The sequence below is a fragment of the Doryrhamphus excisus genome, linkage group LG8 (genome assembly GCF_037039965.1).
Source record: "Doryrhamphus excisus strain RoL-2023G ecotype Guam linkage group LG8, RoL_Dexc_Guam_v1.1, whole genome shotgun sequence".
In the NCBI taxonomy this organism is placed as follows: Eukaryota; Metazoa; Chordata; class Actinopteri; order Syngnathiformes; family Syngnathidae; genus Doryrhamphus; species Doryrhamphus excisus.
Genome location: NC_136364.1, coordinates 6,430,368 through 6,451,521, shown reverse-complemented (window position 1 = coordinate 6,451,521; position 21,154 = coordinate 6,430,368). Strand labels below are relative to the sequence as shown.

General features: G+C 40.4%; 1 protein-coding gene across 1 annotated transcript; it reads right to left on the bottom strand.

Annotated features, from left to right (window-relative positions):
* Positions 1 to 9,862: 9,862 nt before the first annotated feature.
* Positions 9,863 to 19,313, bottom strand: aadac (arylacetamide deacetylase). The gene is made up of 5 exons (XM_058079080.2): positions 18,723 to 19,313; positions 17,571 to 17,799; positions 16,159 to 16,228; positions 14,091 to 14,262; positions 9,863 to 11,263 (listed from the first exon to the last, which is right to left on the bottom strand). The coding sequence occupies exons 1-5, from the start codon at positions 18,861 to 18,863 to the stop codon at positions 10,637 to 10,639; spliced, it is 1,239 nt and encodes a 412-aa protein (XP_057935063.2). The 5' UTR covers positions 18,864 to 19,313; the 3' UTR covers positions 9,863 to 10,636.
* Positions 19,314 to 21,154: the final 1,841 nt, after the last annotated feature.

The window sequence follows — 21,154 nt, the reverse complement described above, 5'->3', positions numbered from 1 at the left end:
AAACGGCAATCTTTTTAAACAGCTTCCACAGTGGGAAAATCTGAAAACACTGGCTTGTTGTTGCTATGGAGACAAGCAAGCCACTGCTTGCTGCATCATTTTCATCCAGGGATCCGTTCCCATCTGGATGCAACTAATCTGACACAGTGACAACGCAAATGTTCTTTATGTGGCAAAAAACCCCAGGAACATTTCCGTGTGGACAGGGCCTAACATCCACCAGCTCCCCCTGTGATGTCATCATGGAGGAGGGGAAGAGGATTACCGTGACAACATGTGCAGCGTCGTAGGAAGTACTATATAACACAAAAATATAAATATTCATACTTTGGTATGAATTGGGTCTCTGAGAACAAGACCAGTCAAGAGTTTAACATTAATAATAATAATAATAATAATTTTAATATTTTAATATTTTAATATTTTAATATTTTAATATTTTAATATTTTAATATTTTAATATTTTAATATTTTAATATTTTTTAAATATGTTTAATATGTTTAATTATTTTAATATTTTAATATTTTCATATTTTCATATTTTCATATTTTCATATTTTCATATTTTCATAATAAAGGTACAATGAAAACATTTGACAGACATGTCATGTAACCGTATCACAAAACAATACAAGTGCCTTTTAAATTGTTTATTGTCCCACAAATCGAGGCTAATTTATATTATTGAAAACATCTTTTATATACACAATAATGTAAGATATACAATAACAATATATTATATTACAATAATGCAACATTTGCTTTATTTTGTCATCTTTCACTCTGTAAAATTGCAATTGTTTGTGACGTACTGTCTCACAAACATTCATACTGTCTGTAAAACTTTTGCAGCATTTCTGGAAATGCTGTTTTTTTCTGTATTATGAACAGCATTTCTTTTGTGGTGACTTTCTGTGAACTCACACCATTTTACACCGTTCTCTTTGGATTTACTTAGCCAAGCGTCTCAGTGAGTGTTGGGGAACTTTTTTCCCAGATGGGACAGCTGGGTCAGGTGGATAAGTTTGTTATTTTGCTCTTTACAGTATGTTGCTGCCACTTTCAAATAATGGCATAATGGCGAAGCATGGACACCCAGACTTCCCTCTTCATTGAGAGACTTCGTCTCGCCGACATGTCCTGGGTCTTCTCCGAGGCCTCCTACTGGTCAGGTGTGCCCTCAACACCTCTGGGCATCCAGGAGGAATCCATCCTGACCAAATGCCGGAGCCACCTCATCTGGCTCCTCTCAATGTGGAGGACCAATGGTACCAGTCCGAGTTTCTCCCAGATGACAATGCCCAGAAATCGGCTCTTACGGCTCTTTGTACCCGCAATTTTGTCCCTTCGGTCAATAGCCAAACTATAACCTTAGACGAGGGTAGCAATGGAGATTAACCTGTGAATTGATCTTCACCACGACAGTCCGATGCTGAGTCCGAAGCACCAATCCACAATACCGATCTCCCTTTCATAACAGCTGTATGTTAAGTAAAAAATCCCTATTGTGTAATAAGCTGTACACCGTCTACTCTAAAGTATATCCAAGTTTTATTTCTCTACTATTGTCTTTTGAGAAGATACAATAAAGTGGTTTCTGAAATGTGAGTGGTGTAGTCCTTTTTGTGAGATAGTCTACCTGTTCCTTACATAATGCCTGACTCAAATGCAACGATTGGACAAGCAGCAAGGCAGGAAATGAGAGAAAGGGTGAAAGGCAAGTCTGACTAATGTGAGGCAGTTGTTGGAAAAGAACAGAGATGTCACAGCTATTGTGGAACAAAAATACATGGAGTAAAATGAAAACTAGAAGAAAGGTTAAGCCCAAACCAACACTAAATGCCCTGAGGAGTGAGTGAAAAGAAAAAAAATCACCTTTTGCATCATTATTATGTGGATTCTTGCACGTCAGCACTACAACTTCCTTTACCATTGTAAACCATTTTATTGATTATCAGGTGAAGCTGCATCGGTAAATATTTTGGTTTCAAATTAATTTATAACATCTTTTGGAAAATCAGGTCCACGGTCAGGATTGTTAAAAGTTCCACTCCACATACATAATGTTAGCTCTGTGTTACATATGTGGCCGCGCTCACCATTTATATTGTAACGACCTGTGATGTTGTAACCTTGGAGTTCTCAGTTCTGATGTTCATGAATGCACCTCATTGTGAATGTTATTGGTGGACAGGGGGGGAGTGTCGAGAGTTATGTAGAAATGTTGTAATTTCAACAAAAAACTAAGCAATACTTTAGTCATCGTCCTGTGTAGTATTTATTATTCATTGTAGTTATAAGTGAAATATTATTTTTTTCAGTCATTATTTAGTACAATTTTGATATTTAATTATAATTTATGCATGATTTGTGCATGATTTATGCATTATTTGTATGCATGCGGGTATATATATATTTTTTTTTTTACAAAATGCCTTAATAAATTCCTTTAAAATGCACTTTGGACATGTAATGATGTGCCCTAATGTTTCAAAAGATGCCACTGGACGTTTTAAAAAACAAATGCATTTCCTTGGTGTGACTTAAATATTAATAGTATATTAATATAATATAATAATATTAATAAGTATAATGAATCATAAAAAAGATAAAGGTAAAAAAAAAAAATGAAAAAAATAAAAATGACAAATCAACGTGTAAAAAATAATAAAAAATAAATATATATGACAGATAAGTGTACAATTTTTTCTAAATGAGTTAAGTCTAAGAAATAGAAATTAAAATAGCATCTGAAAGTTTAAAAATAAAGTAAAAATGACTTAGTGTGTACAAAACTAAACTAAAAAAATGACAAATAAAAATGTACAATATAAAAATAAAAATGACAAATCAAAGCGTAAAAAATAATAAAAAATAAATATATACAACAGATAAGTGTACAAATTTTTCTAAATGAGTTAAGTCTAAGAAATAGAAATTAAAATAGCGTCTGAAAGTTTAAAAATAAAATAAAAATGACTTAGTGTACGCCACCTCTCGCCCGAAGACAGCTGGGATAGGCTCCAGCACCCCTTGCGACCCTCGTGAGGATAAGCGGTAGAAAATGAATGAATGAATGACTTAGTATGTACAAAACTAAACAAAAAAAATGACAAATAAAAATGTAAAATATAAAAATAAAAATGACAAGTGTAAAAATGTTTTTTTAAAAAATAAACAAAAATTACTAAATAATTAGGTCATTTAAATGACCATCGGAAAATGTGGGTCCCAGGAACAACTTATTGTCTCTGCATCCGTGAAGCACTTGTGGCATTATTTGGTCAAGTTTTGCCTCATGTGACACCACACTGTGGCATCACATTAATTCCTCTATTTCCAAGGGACCTACAAGATGTTGACCTCCAGAGAAGAGGCTCTAATTACTGAAATGAAAATGACTCCCCGAAAACCAGTAGAGAATGGACTGTGGATGGCGTTGATGCGATACAACAGGTCAGGACTTTGACTAGGCCGCTCCAAAGTCTTCATTTGTTTTTTTCTTCAGCCATTCAGAGGTGGACTTGCTGGTGTGTTTTGGATCGTTTTCTGCTGTAGAACCCGAGTTGCTTTCAGCTGGAGGTCACCAACAGATGGCAGAACATTCTCCTTCAGCAGAATTCATGCTCCCATTTATCACAGCAAGTCTTCCAGGTCCTGAAGCAAAACAGCCCCAGACCATCACACTACCACCACCATATTTTACTGTCGCTATGACATTCTTTTGGCCATATATAATGGGACACACACCTTCCAAAATTTCAACTTTCATCTTGTCAGACAACCGTGTTACGGTGTGTGCGGTGGAGCAATGGAGCAACTTAACAGTTCTTAAATGCCCTCCGGAGACAAGTTAAAGCAGAGGTAAGTAACAAAAGGGTCTAACTCAAGGTGCTAGCTGAATACCCGGTCATGAACTAAAATAAAGGTCAGCAGAACAATAGGGTGGGGGGAACGCAGCTCAAGCGGTGCAGGAGGATACTTGAAAGAGCTGGCAGGTGAAAGAAAGAATTGACAACTTCTGGTGTGAAAGGAGAAGAACCAGCATCCAACTGCCTCCACTCAGCCTAAACGGTCCACAGTCCAGCTATCTCAACTCCAGGCAAGCGCCCAACTGGAGGAGGAGAGAGGTGGAGAGAGGAGGAGAGCGACCACAACAGCAGGTGATCGTCACACAGAGTATGAACACTGACCTTAACTGAGGCAAATGAGGCCTGCAGTTCTTTAAATGTTGTCGCGGGGTCTTTTGTGACCTCTTGGATGAGTCGTTGTTGTGCTCTTGGGGTCATTTTGGTTGGCCGGCCACTCCTGGGAAGGTTCACCACTGTTCTATATTTTCACTATTTGTGGATAATGGCTCTCGCTCTAGTTAGCTGGGGTCCCAAAGCTTTAGAAATGGCTTTATAACTTTTTTCAGACCGATAGATCTCAATTATTTTCTTTCTGGGGGGAACTTTGTGTTTAATTGCGTTGTCATTTACTAACATTTACATTTGTTTGATGATCTGAAACATTCAACTGTGACAAACATGCCAAACAATAAGAAATCAGAAAGGAAGTGTGAAACACTTTTACACACCATTGTGTATATATTTTGAGAAAAAAGCACATTATATTATTATAATACATCAACTTCACTATTTGCCCCGCTATTCTTGCTGTTGTTTATTTTGAATGTCTTCTGAAGTACACTTAATTTTGATAATAATTTTCCCAAAAGTCCAACTTTTTTTCAACTTATTTTGAAAAATATTTTTTTGTAAAATGGTTCTCAATGAATCCAACAATTTTGTCTTAAAGAGAACCGATTATGCTCATTTTTCCACCCTTTGTATTGAATTATGGACTCCTATAGAGCAGCTACACACAATAGCCCGCACAGAAAACTTGCTTAATGCGACATTGGCTGACTTCTAGTCAGTGTTAAGGTAATGCCACGTAAGCTAATGTCTTAATGTCATGTGTCTTTACTGCCACCAAGTGATCAGAATACTACATATATATCATATTGCAATATGTTTTGATTAATAGTTGGCTGTGGTCTACCACCAAACAGACATCAATTGTTAATTAATTTCTGAAAAAACGCAATATAGTGAGGGAATGATAAGCACGATATTGCGATGGACGACTGCACTTCATCCCCAGTTGGCCTCCATGATGAATGGAGCTGGCAAGATTGGTGCAATTAGTGTCAAAGTGGCTTTAGGAAGTGACGTGTGCAAGCTGAGCAGCTTAGTGTGTTGGAACTGAGCGCTATTGTCGGCATTAAGGTTGGCAACGAAACCTCAAAAGAGCACCAGAGCCTGTTTGACTCACAAGACAAAACTACAATATGGAAGTTGTGTGATGATAGAGGTCAGCAGCACAACAGCATAATGGATCAATTGCTTCCTGGAAGTCATGATTAACAAAACCTTTATTTTAAAACACTTTGTTCCTTCTGTGTCTGTTGTATTTTAACAGATGCAATCAAGGGAATGAAGTGGATGGTAGGAAGGGGAACCGTTCGTGTGAGATTCCAAATCAAAATCCCGATACAGAAAGTGTTGAACACATGGACAAAATCCCATTTATTGGCAAATGTTTGCCAAAGACGAAAGAAAAATTCATGCTTTTATGAGTTGTGTGCACTCCCAATACTACGAGCAAAAGGAGAACGTGGTTCTGCACATTCCATACCTTATGCAAGTATAATCCATTTAACCAGCACAACACATTTTTCACACACAGTCTTCAGGAGTCATCTGTCTTAATCCATTTCACGTTACTGCTATTAGCTCTTTGTAGCAGTCAAGGAATTCAGGAGCAGATCTCTACAAAGGTGGGCTTGAACCGCGCATACAATAACGGCTGGGAGCAAGGAGGGTGTCCGCACTTTTTCCAGTGAGGGCCAGATAGGGAAAAATGAAAGGATGCAACATGTTGATATTTTGTAAGCAAAGAAAATGATTATACCAGCCTTGTTTCTGTAGTTTATTTGTTTATCACAATGTTTCCATGGTTTTCATGATGATAACCAAAATCAATAACTAACAATCAGTTACTTAGAGAATCATTAACCAAGATCTTACATCAATAAATATAGCAGTGTACTGCAAAAAAAAAACCCAATTTGAGCTATTTTTGTTTTCATTATTATATTTGTGTCAGGCATTAAAATGAACAAGAAACAAGGCTGGTGTAATGTTTTCCATGATGTAAGCTAACATGTTATAAATAGTTTTAGAAGAAAGCTTTATCATATATATTTTTTGTTTTTTTTATTCTAATTTTTGACATCCATCCATTTATTTTCCATGCCTCATTCGGGTCCCTGACTGTGATCGAGAGGCGGGGTACACCCTGGACTGGTGGCCAGCCAATCACAGAGCACATATAGACAAACAACCATTCACACTCACATTCATACCTATGGACAATTTGGAGTCGCCAATTAACCTAGCATGTTTTTGGAATGTGGGAGGAAACCGGAGTACCCGGAGAAAACCCACGCATGCACGGGGAGAACATGCTCCAGGTCTCTTGACTGTGTGGCCAAAATGCTACCCACTTGACCACCGTGTGGCCCTTTGGAAATTAAAATGGGGGAAAAAAATACATTGCTTCTGGTATAAGTTATACTACGTTACACTGTTCTGCACTCTGTGTGTATACTCGCAGCCCCGCCTCCACCCACCAATACAACGGGACTACATGTCTGAGAAAAGGGCTCACTCCGTTCATGCCGCTGTTCTATGGAACAAACCCGCCAAGGTGTTGATGCCAATGCACAGAGTGGACTCTCTTCCTGCTTGTCACGAGGAAAACAGACGCATGCATAGGGCAATATAGTGATGCTGGCAAAATGATCCAGTTCAGTTGAATTTATGGTGTGATTGATGAATTTAAAATTTAAAATTTAAAATTTAAAATTTAAAATTTAAAATTTAAAATTTAAAATTTAAAATTTAAAATTTAAAATTTAAAATTTAAAATTTAATAAAATGATATTTTTTGTGCAAATGTCATGCCGTTATTCTTGTCATGACCTGTGTGTTTGCATGCATGACAGTAATTTTCTCTTTTAGGCATCAGTTCCGGCTTCAGGCTCTCATTTTGTTTTACTTCCTGTTTTCCTTTGCTTCGTGTTGTGCGATCTTTACTATCCTGCCCTCATGCACCTGGCACTGATTTGTGTTCGCCTTTTATTTACTTCTTTGTTGCTAAGTGCATTGATTGTGAGTGAGCGTTATTTGTGCTTGTAGCTTGTGTGCTACTGCATCCCTGATGCTGTAACATTTCTGTAGATTTTTCCATTTGTAGTTTTAGGGCCAATAAAAAAAAAACACACATGCTCCACTTTGGACACGCCTGGCTTAGGGAATCTCTTGCCATGTTGAAGCAGACCACTTTACATTTCTACTTCAGAAACACAAAGGAACTTCTAAGCATGTTGATTGATTAGGGATTTAACTCATAGGTAATAATGGATGAATTGATCAGTCATTCCTATAAACCGATTAACGGTATGTTTTAATCAACATTTTAGTCTTCTCAATAGTCTTAGAAGTGTGGAAAGACGTTAATCACTGTAATACGGTATTAATACGTTAAACTAATGAGCAGCTGGTAATAACAGTTACCTATACACTGTATCTTTCGCCTTTTTGTGCAAATACTGAAGCTCTTGAAAATGTAAAAAAAAAATGGAATTGTCACATTTCCACATTCCTGCCCTAACCTCTTCAGTATGTGCAGGGAAGTCATTGGTCCCCAGGGGCCAAACACACAGGAAAGAAACAAGGAGACTAGGGTTCCAAGCCACCTCATGATTTGGGGGCCTGAGGGAAATATGTATCTTTACAGAGGAGTATTGTAAAATTCCTTGCAGTAAAAAAACAACACTAACATGACTGGAGAGCTGTGTTCCATCCTGAATGAATTATGATTGACCTCCTCTGAGAATCATTTACCTCCTGTTTATTGATAAAATGTGAAAGCTCAAAGCAATGTACTGGCACCACAGTAACCCACACCCCCTGCCCCCATCCCCACCCCAAAACCATGCGTTGACAAAGACACTCATGCAAAAACTATTGTATTTCTGAGAGAGTAACTTAAAGGAAAAGTACAGTTTTTTTATTTTTATCATAACTATATTGACACTTACTATGGTACCCATTATGGCATTGGATGCTCATATCACCTCCTACTTCAGTACAAGGTACATTATTTAGAAAAAAAAAAACAACCCAAAAACCTTAAAGTGTATTATGGAAAGCAGGAAGTGAACAAATGTAACAGTTACTGATCGTAAAAGTACCAGATGGAGGGGTAGGATTTAATAAGCTTTGCTTCTTCCTACTCCTTTTGGACATGTGGAACTGTGAACTGATTATGTGATGCATTCAATTGTAATCTGATGCATGTCCAAACGAAATAAAACCATTACCATTACCAAAAACAGCAAAAAAAAAATGCACATAATGGGACGCACCTATTCCACCTACAGTGTAAAGCCTTGGGAAAAAAACCTCCAACAACGCTCCATTAACCTGCAGATTAACTAAGCCACAGTCCAGCCACATTGTTAGTATTATTGTGATTAACATACGTAGTTATGCCTAATAACTACGTTACTGGCGTAGTGACACCTCGCCATACCACTCCGACTAGCTACTAGCGCCTCAGACACTAGTGAATATCGGAGCTGTGTTCTTGTTTTAGACTTTGTAAATAGAATACTAGGTGTACCATTTCTTTCCATGTTATGTGAAATCAATGCACCCTGAAAGGAAGTTATACAGCAAAATACTGTATTACATGCTATCCTGAATGTGCCTGTTACTACATACACACGACATGCATATTAAGCCATTAAACATTTTCTTAAATGAGTAAATGAGTAATAGGTTAAGGGCCTTTATGTGAGTTATTAGTTATTAACTATTTAAAACACTCACAAAGGGACAAAAAGGGAATTTTTCCCAAAGATGTAAAAGTGAAGGGGTAGACAAGAAAGTGTTTTTTTTCTGGCTTTGTTAGAGGTTTGGATGCTTTAATAGAAGGCTCTATATACAGAATAGGTGTGTCCCATTATATGCATGAATTAGCTGCATCTTTTTAGCTGTTTGTATATCTTTAGAACACACAAAACAGTCAAAAAAGCTTTCCTTTGAAATTGCTGCAATGTACACTCTAGCTGAACATGAAATGTTCCACATCCAGATACTGAACTCTTTTGCTCACATCATTCATGCTCAAGATGTAGGAATGCATCTCATACTTATCAAACATGAAGACCCCATGCAATAAAGTAATAAAAACCAAAATGAGCAAGTACATATACACAACAAAATAAGAATCCTCTTCATGGAGCAACTACCACTTTATTCTGTGTGTATAGTATGACTTCTTGAACTTTACAAGCCAGCACTTGTAATAGTAGTAATAATAATGGGCGGATGAGGCGGATGTACTACTAAGTCTTGGGATACATTACCTCCTAGTCACATAAATAATGACTGAGTACTGTACTTACCAACACAATGTGTACAATTATATGCTTCTTACTTTGTGAGGACAGCTCAAGGAATCCTGGGTTCAGTTCCCAGTGAACAAAGCAAGATCTGTAAAGTCATGTTTGGATTGGATCATCCTTTGGGATGAACAACAGGAATGAGAAGGTGAGCCAGTAGGCGACAATGTCAGGATGTAACATCAATGACCTCTCAACTCACAAATGTTCTCATGGAGGCTCTCAAACCTCCACACTCCAACATGTTGGAGAAAGTTTTACCAGAAGCAATGGATATAAAATAAGATACAGTCATCCCTCGCAATATGAAATATCGCTACTGCATGATATTGCTGCTTGAAAAAATAAATGATGGCTGTTTTGTGGTTGGAGAGGCTAACTAGTTAGCTTGATGTACTAGCAGCAGACACTGTGTACATACATGTCCCTGCAAACAAAGAATAATAGGCAAGTCAAAGTGACTATAGGGGTGTTATTTAAGATTTACAGGGCTCTATTATAGTTAAAACTAGACTATAGATTTAAAAAGTCACAAGCATGTTTTCTATGCTATAAATATGAAACTATTGTGTTTATTAATGTTGAATCCTACTTCGCAGAAATTGACTTATGGCGGTCAGGTCTGGAATCAATTAAGCGTGATAAACGAGGGACTGATGTAACATGTCCTGTGGTGGAAAACCCAAAAAATTGTACTATGTAAGATGTATAATCGTATGGTAGGTTTCCAACTGAAAAAAATGTACACTTTTACCAAAGGCAAAACATACATTACAAAGTTATTAAAAAAATAATAACTCGTGGATCTCTTCATTTAACTACATTTCCCATTAGATTTTTTTAAATTAAATTTAAAAGGTTCGGGAGCGATGTCAAATAGCGAGGGATGACTGGACTTCAAAAAAACAAACTTAATAAATCTAAAATCTTACAATGTCATAAAAATGTGACAAATATAACAGATGCTAATTTATTTCATTACAGCAGATATTGTATTTACAAAAAAATAAAGCATAAGCAAAATAAAATAGAAGAATGCCAAATCGGGAGCATTTTGCGCCCAACAACACACTAGTGCTTCACTGCAGAGCAACTTGATAATCGTAAACTTTTATTTTACAAGTTTTCCTTAAGCCATTTCACGTAGTTGTCCGTCATGCGGCGAGCAAGGAGAAAGTCAGTGGGCCACACGGTGAACATCAACGCTCCGTGAAATCCCGTGTCGTAGTGTTCATGTGTCACCTCGACACCCGCACTGCGAAGGCGCGTGACGTACATGATGCCGTCATCTCGTAGAACGTCATACTCACATGTCAGAATGTAGGCTTTGGGCAGAGAGCGTAAGGCTGTGTCTGGAACCAGCAGCGGGGATGCCCTCGGGTCAGCTAAAGATCGAGATGGTGCGCCGGTTTTGAACTCTTGCTCTGCCTCCCCCTGCACCACAGCGGGGGCGCTGTAGTTGTACTTTTTGTGATATGTTTCGGGTAGGAAAGCGCTCCAGTTGACAAACTTAAGCAGGCCGGAAGACTCGGGATTGTTGTGTGTGTTGGTCATCATGGCTCTGAAAAAGGCTTTGTCGCTGGTAAAGTACTCGCTCCAGAATCGTACCATGAGGGTGCGAGGTAAAATGGGCATGTCTTGATTCTGTTGGTAAGATGGCGTGTTGAGGTCCAGAGCCTGGAGCACAGGGTAGATGAGTGCTTGGGCTTTCAACTGAACCTGTTGTGCAGGGTCCTTCAGCAACTGTAACAAGTTGGAAACCATTTCAATGTAATACTCTCCTGATCAAAATTGATCACTCCTGATCAAGTCCAGTTGAAAATGGCAAGAATTTACATTTTAAGTGGTAAGTAATAGGCTGTTCATTGACTCATTGACTGCCAGCCATTTTTAGAGAAGAGCGCTCCGTACTGCCAGTTTTTTTTTTTTTTTTGCTGAACTATCAAGACCCACAGAGTACCGTATTTTCTGGACTAAAAGTCGCTCCGGAGTATAAATCACATAAGGCAAAAAATGCATAATAGGTAGAAAAAAACATACATAAGTCGCATTTTTTGCGGGTAATTTATTCATAAACTACTTGACCAAAACAGACATTAGGTCCTCTTGGAAGGCAAGATCTAACAATAAAAGAATAGAGAACAGGCTGAAAAGGTGTAATATATGCTAACATAAAAACAAAAAATGAACAGAAAAGGTGTCCAGTGTTTATGTAACATAAACAGGTTTTTCATTTATAAGTCGCTCTGGAGTATAAGTCGCAGGAACAGCCAACCTATGAAAAAAAGTGCGACTTAATAGTCCGGAAAATACGGTATTTTAGTTTCAGGACTATATTAACATTAGCCATGTATACATGGGCCCAAATATTCCAATTCCATTCGGGTTATTTGCTCAATCGGAAAGAATGTAACCTTTGTATACACCTCATTCCCAAAGAAAAATGCCAATCCGAATGAATATATAATCGGATTCACGGGAGTGGAATATTCCTTTCCCCAATCCGATTGAGGTATCTTGTACCCGTTCAATCGGAAAGTTGTCAGAGTACGTTCTTCTTCGTGGTGTTTTTCTTCTTCTGTTATTTATTGGCGGTTGGCAAGCAGCTTTCGTGTGCATTAGCGCCATCTGTGGAAGTCCGGTTTTATTAAAAAAGAAAATACATATCTATATAAAACATGTGCCGAGCTTAATTATAAAATATTAGCAAGATTGAAATGTATCTTTTCCTGTTCCCGGGTGCGTTCTTTCAGCGAATGCTGAGATATGACGTAACACGCAGCTCGAGACGTTCTTCGATTTAAAAAAATGGAGGCCAGCAATCGGCACTGGACTGCTGCGGAAAGTTTGCTTTTGATTCATACTAAATTCCAAGACTGGACGAACGCAAAACTGGCAATACAGAGTTATTCCAACAAGTGAAAGAAAAACTCAAGGAAGTCGGTATCACGTGATGTTGGTGTACGTTTTACTGGGCATGCCCCATTGACTATTCTGGTTGATTATGGCGGCGCATGTAGACACGCGATTGGAATATTCCTTTCCATGTATACCATTGCTTTCGGAAAGGTCATTCAGAAAGATTCCATTCGGGAAGAGAAAAACTCCTCATGTAAACGTGGCTATTGAAACTAAGTAAATAAACTTTAGTCTTTCATCAGAAAAAAAAGTTTGTTTCTAGCCTTTTTGGGTCTTTATAAATCAACAGTAGAACAGAACAAGGGTGGTTTCAAAAAAAAAAGACTGTTTATATACTATAGTACTTCGGTTGGTGTGGTAAGCCATGTCGTGTTCTCCTGCCTGAAGAGGGACACTGCAGGACCTGCACCACATTTTGGTCTCACTTCTTTGATGCCTCCATGCACAGACTCAACATTTCCCGGCTGGTCTTGGGTTCTTGATGGGGAGCTCCGGTTTTACACCAAATGGTGCAACAAAGCGAACCGTTAGCTTGTTACTATTGTCAACAACAACGGCGACACCTACTATGTCTTCCCTTACCCTTCACGATTGCGACACTCAAGTCACCAATGTCAGCCCCATTCTTTGCCTTTGCCAGGGGGCATCCTTCATGACTGAAGGCCCTCGCCTGTGTGGTAATGACTGGCTGCACTCCACAAAGGACTTCTCCCAGAGAAATAAGCTGACTCTTTGGGACTATCCTGCGTCTTCCCCTCATCTAAATCCTATTGGAGAACATTTGGGGATGGATGGCAAGGGAGGTTTACAAAAATGGACCTCAGTTCCAGACAGTGGATGCCCACCGTGAAGGGCCCTTGCAGCAACAGTCCCACTAGCCTCCTGGAAACACTTGTATCAAGCAAACCCAAACCCCTTTTTCAGCTGATTAACAAGAACAGCACAGCTACTGATTACTGATTACTTTTTTCAACTATTTATTTATATTTTAGGGTCTTAAACTTCAGCCTGATGAACAGCCTATTTCACTGAAAGGGGACTATTATGCTCATTTTTCCCGCCCTTTGTATTGAGTTGTGGACAACTATAGAGCAGCTACACACAATAACCGGCACAGAAAACTTTCTAGATCTTCCAGAATGTGCACCTATTCCAGCTGTAGTTCCTTGAATTTGTGCTTCCCACCAAAATGGTTTGTTTTAATTAATTACCCATCGCCCCCCTTCGGGAACCCCCACTCCGCTGTGATTGTTCACACACCTAAAGTGCTTCTTAACTGCAAAATAACCACACTTTCTCATATCGTGGGAATAGGAGTTGATAACAAATGAATAAAGTCTTTGGATAGCTAATTGAAAAGCGTTTAGGAGCTAGTGGCATCTCATGATCTACTGGCTGGAGATCCCTGACTTACCGTGTATGAACTCAGAGTGGAATCTTCTGCCTCATAATCTTTACTCTGATCAGATATTGTCATGGCGACCACTCACATTACCACTGCATGTAGGGACCATATAAGGACAATTACTCGACTGGGTTCTAGAACCACAACTAGAATATATCACTAGTTGTAAAGTGTTCTGTTTACCGCATCTGATGTAACCAATTCACCTTATTGTACACCAGAAAGTAAACATTTAAGGAAACATACCTGCTGGGAGACAGCAGCGGCCAGGTTTCCCCCAGCACTGTCCCCAGAGACTGCAATACGTCCTGGGTCCACAGAAAACTGGCTGAGCACCCCTATCTGGAGGAAGTGCTTCACAACACGATATACATCCTCATATGGGACAGGAAAGTGGTGAGCAGGGGCGAGGCGGTACCTATATAAGAGAATAGACATAGTAAAATATGACCTGGCAAAATATTCAAAAGTCCTGGACTGACTTTGGAAAGCTTCATTAATCTCTCTCCCTTTATATTATATTAGTTTTTTACCGTTTCATCTTTCTGATCATAGAAGTTCCCACGATGCTTGAGTGACCCCACAAAATCCTACTATCTTAAATTCATACAACGGCTCAAATGTACTCCAGAATTATTGACGTTATTGTGAAAGATTCACAAGTCACATTTTTAGAGGGTTTCTAACAAGGGTTGACAAGTATGGACTAATGCAGTGACATGCAGTCAAGGGAGGCAGGCGAGGCAGACCCTCACAACCTATAACAATAATATCAAATAAATATATACATTTGGCCAATTAACTGTATTATAAATATTTTTTCTGTATAATTGCAATCACTTTTAACATTGAATTTGAGTTATTATAACATGAATTTGTACATTTCCTGATAAAAAAAACAAGGCAGAAACCCAAGCTGAGGCTCCCGCCAGCATCTCTCCTCGAGGTTTAATATTGAGCCTGCCAGTTTCTGTTTGTCCGCATGGGCCAATTATATAATGTTGCAGAAACATTTATTACACAGACTTTCTACAGCCAGCATAATGTATTTAATATAAGTGTGATATCATTATTCTTGCTAACCGGACAATAAAATACACAGAAACTTTACTCGCTTCATCCTGAAGGATGGTGCTGGTCACTGCCATCCTTCCACAGGGAGGAAAAATTAGCGTATTTTTTGGATTTATTTATTTTACTGTAATACACAAACAGCTGTGCTGGCTAGGGCTACATTTATAAACAAGTTAAATGCAATATATTTTTATGCTCTGTTGAATAAATGAATTAAAGAATTTGCTTGCCATGATGGGGGATTATATAGCCAACCTCACCAGGAGGTGATCAAACAGTTTTGCGCAACAGATAAATAGTACAATAAGACTGAAATGCTTTGAACTATCCCAGCTGTCTCCGGGCGAGAGGCAGGGTACACCCTGGACTGGTGGCCAGCCAATCACAGGGCACATATAGACAAACAACCATTCACACTCACATTCATACCTATGGACAATTTGGAGTCGCCAATTAACCTAGCATGTTTTTGGAATGTGGGAGGAAACCGGAGTACCCGGAGAAAATCCACGCATGCACGGGGATAACATGCAAACTCCACACAGAGATGGCCGAGGGTGGAATTGAACCCTGGACTCCTAGCTGTGAGGTCTGCGCGCTAACCACTCAACCGCCGTGCCGCTGTTTTCTCTTTCAGGGGAAAAAAAAAAAAACATTTTCGTGGACTCCAAGGGTTAGCATGTTGGAGATCGGGAAGACTTGGGTTTGAATCTCCGCTTGGCCATCTCTGTGTGGAGTTTGCATGTTCTCCCCGTGCATGCGTGGGTTTTCTCCGGGTACTCCGGTTTCCTCCCACATTCCAAAAACATGCGACTCCAAATTGTCCATAGGTATGAATGTGAGTGTGAATGGTTGTTTGTCTACATGTGCCCTGTGACTGGCTGGCGACCGGTCCAGGGTGTACCCTGCTTCTCGCCCAAAGTCAGCTGGGATAGTCTCCAGCATACCCCTTTGACTTTAAGGAGGATAAGTGGTGTAAATAAAAATGAATGGATAGGCATTAGGACTGGGTTGATATTAAATTAATTAATCACACAAAAAATGAAAACAAACTTGATCATTTTACCGACCTCATATAATCATGTACGTGTTTTGTCATTGTACTTTTCTTAAAAGTACAGTTAAAATCTTGTCTCATCATGTTCTCGCAGACCCAATCTCTTGCATCATCTCACCCCGTATAAAGTCTGCTGACACTCCTTACACTTACTATCCAAAACTCGGAATACTATATACTTACTCTACAGAGAGTATCACCGCATTCAGCTCAATGGCCAATTTTCTGGCTAGCAGGTCATATGGACTCATGCCTGTGAGAACACACATAACACAAAGGGCTTAGGAGACAACATAGAGCACCACTATAACACTGTGACACTGATATTCGCTCATTCCTGAATGCTGCAGATGAACCTGCTATCTCATCTGCACCTTACGGCAATTCAAATTCGGTTGCCTAGTCAATGAGCTCATTGGGAATTTGGTCAATTGTATGGAATTGATTATTGATTCAAAGTCGTATTATATCAAGTCAGGCCAAATGGAATGCACCAGCTGGTGCTGTTGATTCAGCCTCGACTGCTTTGCTTTCTAGAGAAGTGCAACATGGGAAGTTGAGCTGAATCTACGAAGACTTCCACAATGCAAACTCTTTATTCTGCAAGAAATTTCTCTATACACGTAAAAACATTTTTTTTAAAAGACATACTTCCTTTTGACTTTTCCCAAAGTCGATAAAACACATTTTGTTAAATTCCCGTGCTTATTTGGCATGGAAATGGTGGGGATCAACAGATTGCAATAACAGCATGACATGTGTCAACTGAATGGTGTCTTAAGGCGACTGCATTAGCGAGGCTGAGCACCCTCTGAGGTCCCCACCGTTGCAACAGACGGTGTTATTTCCTCAGCCGTGGATGGGAATGGATTATATCTGACAGCTTTGTCATCCGTGGGTCTATTCTAGCCATTGTTATGTGGAGTCTTTAGAAATCTCGCAAATAATGCAATCATTTAGGCAAAACCAGGCGGTTCATCGCAAAGTAGTACTTTCCTACACTAAGTTGACAGTAGCCACGTTTTCCTCATTCCGAATGATGTACCAGAAAACAGTGTATACATGGAAAGGAATATTCCAATCTCCAGTCTACATGCACCGCGATAATCAAACGGAATAGTCAATGGGGCAAGCGCAGTAAAACGTAAACAACATCACGTGATTCATCGAAGATGGCGGACGAGAGTGTGATTACCACGGTTGTTGGGACAGTTGCTACGCTTTTTTTAAAGCAGCAACTTTAACATTCAGTTCTTTTAAAGTTTGTATCAAAAACAAACTTTCTGCTGTTTTTTCTGCTATTTTCTTTCGTGTTTTTTCGTGTTACGTCACAGCTGAGCATGCGCTGATAGAACGCACCCTGACAACTTTCCGATTGAGCGGGGTACAAGATACCTCAATCGGATTGGGGAAAGGAATATTCTACCCCTGTGAATCCGATTATATATTCATTTGGATTGGCACTTTTATTTCGGAATGAGGTCTATACAAAGGTTAGATTCTTTCCGTTTGAGCAAATAACCCGAATGGAATTTGAATATTTGGGTCCATGTAAACGTGGCTTTTGACATTGTGTACCAATGGAGAGTACTTACGGGAGCTCCCCAAACACCACCCTCCACCGTGCAAATATACGACCGCTCTCCTGAGCTCTGCGGCGCCACTTTGCTGCTTGGGTTGGTACAGCACCACCTCCACGCCGTCAAAATTCTCCACTGTCACTGTGACATGTTCATCGGAAACAGGCACAATGTTTTCAATCAGGGTGATGACGTACATCACTCCCATGTAGTCCTTCAGTCCGACTAACTCACTGAAGTCTGCCTGCAGGGCAAAACAAAACAAAGTTCTATTGTTAATCTTGTCCAGGAACATAAGCATCAGAGCATATGCAGAAACACAACATTATGAAATAACCCAAAAATGTGTCCTCCCAACCCCCCATGAAGTCCAGTGATTTCACATTCGTTTAATAATCTCTGCTCAGCAAGGAGGAGAAGTTAGGACAACCACACGGGGAGATAAATGTCAACATGGCCCTGCAGCCATGTTTTGATTAGTAATAATGACATTCTAAAAGCATGACTTGCCTAACCATAACTGTTGAGGCAGGCATGAGGCTGATCACCTGATAGGATACTCTTATCACAACAACCGCATGACAACAAACCTGTCCGCTCTCTTAATCCGAGCAGGGCAAGCCTTTTGCAACAGTACTTTTCTGTCTTTTCTGCAATATTGCTCAATTTTTGACATTTATCTGCATTGTTATTGAAATACATTTTTTTTAAATACAACATCCCACAACAGTGTCATATCAATACATATCAAAAATATATAAATGAAACTTCCATGTGATTGCACAGTGCATCAGTTGTGAATTTTAAACTATAAATAGAGCTTAATAACTGCCAGGGGGATAAGAAATATTATACTGCATGCACATAAGAGTTTCCTTAATAGGCTCTATTATTAGAAGGTGTGAGCAGGACTATACTACACATGGATTAGCATTTGACATAATCTGTGTGTAGCCGATATGTATAACTACATCAGCGAAATGCATTAACACCACTTGTAATACAGGAACGCTCTGCACAATAAAATGGTTTATAAAGCAGAATAGTTTTCATTTAATTGCTAATTACTGTATGGGGATTTAAAGTGATACCAAGCATGAATGCAATTGATATTTAATCCCTAATATTTTATAATGGAGGACAACTCTAAGAATGTTTAGTGCTTACCAGGTGGCTGAGACTTCTGAAGAAAGTGTTGGTCAGCATGAGTTTCCATCTCTCCTCGATCTCCTCCGGAATGGGCTCATAAACGTAATATGCGCTAAAGGAGCAGAGAGCCACGAATAAAATGATGCTTCCCAGCCTCATCGTGCAGCCTGTGTGTAAAAGAGACGACCCCCACTCAGGATTGTGCGCACACACACATTCACACACTGCAACTCACAAATTGATTATATTTTCTTTCCTGTTTTAAAATGTTTTTTTTTTTTTAGCAGAAGTGTCTGCACGACTTGTTTAGTGTCCTTTGATAGTTGTCGGCGTGCATGGTCAAGACGAGCGTCTCGGTGCGCATGTCCCGTCCAGTTGGAGTTGAGTGTGGACAAAAACGCACACACACACTTTCACACACTGGAGGACGCCTAGTAGGAAGGAACCGTCCCACCTTGGCCAGCGACGCGAATTCTTCAGGTGCCTCTGGTTGGATCAGATGCAGTTCTCGCAGGGGGTGGGAGGACTATCGGGGGGTGGGGAGGTGTGTACGCGGAAGGATAAATAATGCGCTAAGAGTTGCAACTTGTACTGGTGATGGGGGGGGGGGGGGGGAGTAGTGAAAAAACGGCCGTGGATTTACTCATATTCTTGCGCCATTCACACATACAACCCACGCGTTACTGAAGAGATTACACCATCATATTTTTAAATGTGATAATACAATCATCCCTTACATTGCATTAACCTGTTTGGTTGGGTGACAACCTGAGAGTGTTATGAGTTACAAAAAAAAGAGTTTATTTTAAACAAATGATATCCAACATGTGGAAAAACGCACAAAAACAAAAGACAAAGTACAACAGAAAAAAATGTCAGACCTAGTCGTGAGGGAAAAACATGTAACATAAGGAGCTGCAAGAAGGTTGCAGAAAGTAAAGACCTTAAAGTGCTGCTGAACAATCAAGGAGGGATAAAAAAGTGCAAAACAAAAACTCACTGCTGAAAACCAGGTAGAAACAATAGCTGTAACCTTATCGTGAGAGCTCACTGCCGAAAACTAGGCAGGAACGAAAATAGACAAAGGTCTCTCCGTTTTCTTTGTCCCAACGGAGGACAAAGGAAAATAAAACTCACGGTAGCAGAGAGAAGCTATGAGCAAAGACACAAGCTGTGGCAGGTTGGCTGTACAAGGCAGTACAATCTGGCGCAGGTGTGTGTGTGTGTGGGGGGGGGGGGTTGGGGGGGTTTAAATACCAATCAGTGATTGGCAACAGGTGTGTGAAGCAGGATCCTCCAGCGGTTCAGTGTGCTGTAACAAGGGAGAGATAGGTGGCAGCAAAGCAGCACATTCAGGACATGACAGTACCTCCCCCTCTCATAAGGCGCCCCCTGGGGACAGTCACAGATAAGAGAGGGATCAAGGATACAGGGGCAGGCAACCCAGGAGCGTTCCTCCCAGTCCACCAGATACTGCACCTCGAAACAAAGATGGCTCTCACCGTGTATGCTGGCTGACCATCTCAATGATGCACGGCGAAGGAGGAGCCTCTGCCGGAGGCCACAACGAGCTTGTGGACACAGGCTTCAGGCAGGAGACGGGGAACACACGATGTGTCCTCAGAGATGGTGGTAACTTGAGCTTGACGGAACCTAGGTGCCAGCTTCCTGTTGACCCCTGTCTGCGGTAAGTCCGGGAGGATAGCCAATAGTTGCAGCTCAGCCACCAACAGAGTTGCCAGACACGGTAGGCCTGACAGAGGTTCAGGTGGACAGAAGGAATGACAACTTCGGACTCCTGAGATGGAAACAGTGGCGGTTGATAACCATACGTGGCTTTGAAGGGGGACATACCTGCAGCTGAGCTAATGAGGGAATTGTGGGCGTATTCAATCCAGGGGAGGTGTGATGGCAAACGCACCGTAGTGCCGACTCCAGGTCCTGTCCATCCATTGGATTATGGATTGTAAACGGATGTCAAGCTGACGGATGCACCCAAAACCCTACAAAAGGCTTTGCAGACACGGGATGCAAACTGAGGTCCTCTGTCAGAAACGATGTCAGTAGGAATGCCGTGAAGGCGGAGGGCAGAATATGTGCCGAACCAGCAGTCTCTCGAGAGGAAGGCAGCTTGGGCAAGGCAACAAAGTGTGTGATTTGGGATGATCTGTCCACAATAGTAAGAGTGTGGAAGGTCAGTGATAATGTCGAGGGCGATGTGGGACCAAGGGCGGTTAGGGATGGGCAAGGGCTGGAGCAATCCGGCAGGGGGACGGTGGGAGGACTTGCCCCTGGCACAGACAGGGCAGGCCGCCACAAATTACTTGACATAAGCAGACAGGGAAGGCCACCAGAACCTCTGAGCCACAGCAGCGATACAGGGCGGCTTCGGGGTCGATCCGAAGACTTGGCCGCCGAAGAGCCAGAGATGAAGGCAAGCGCATTCAGCT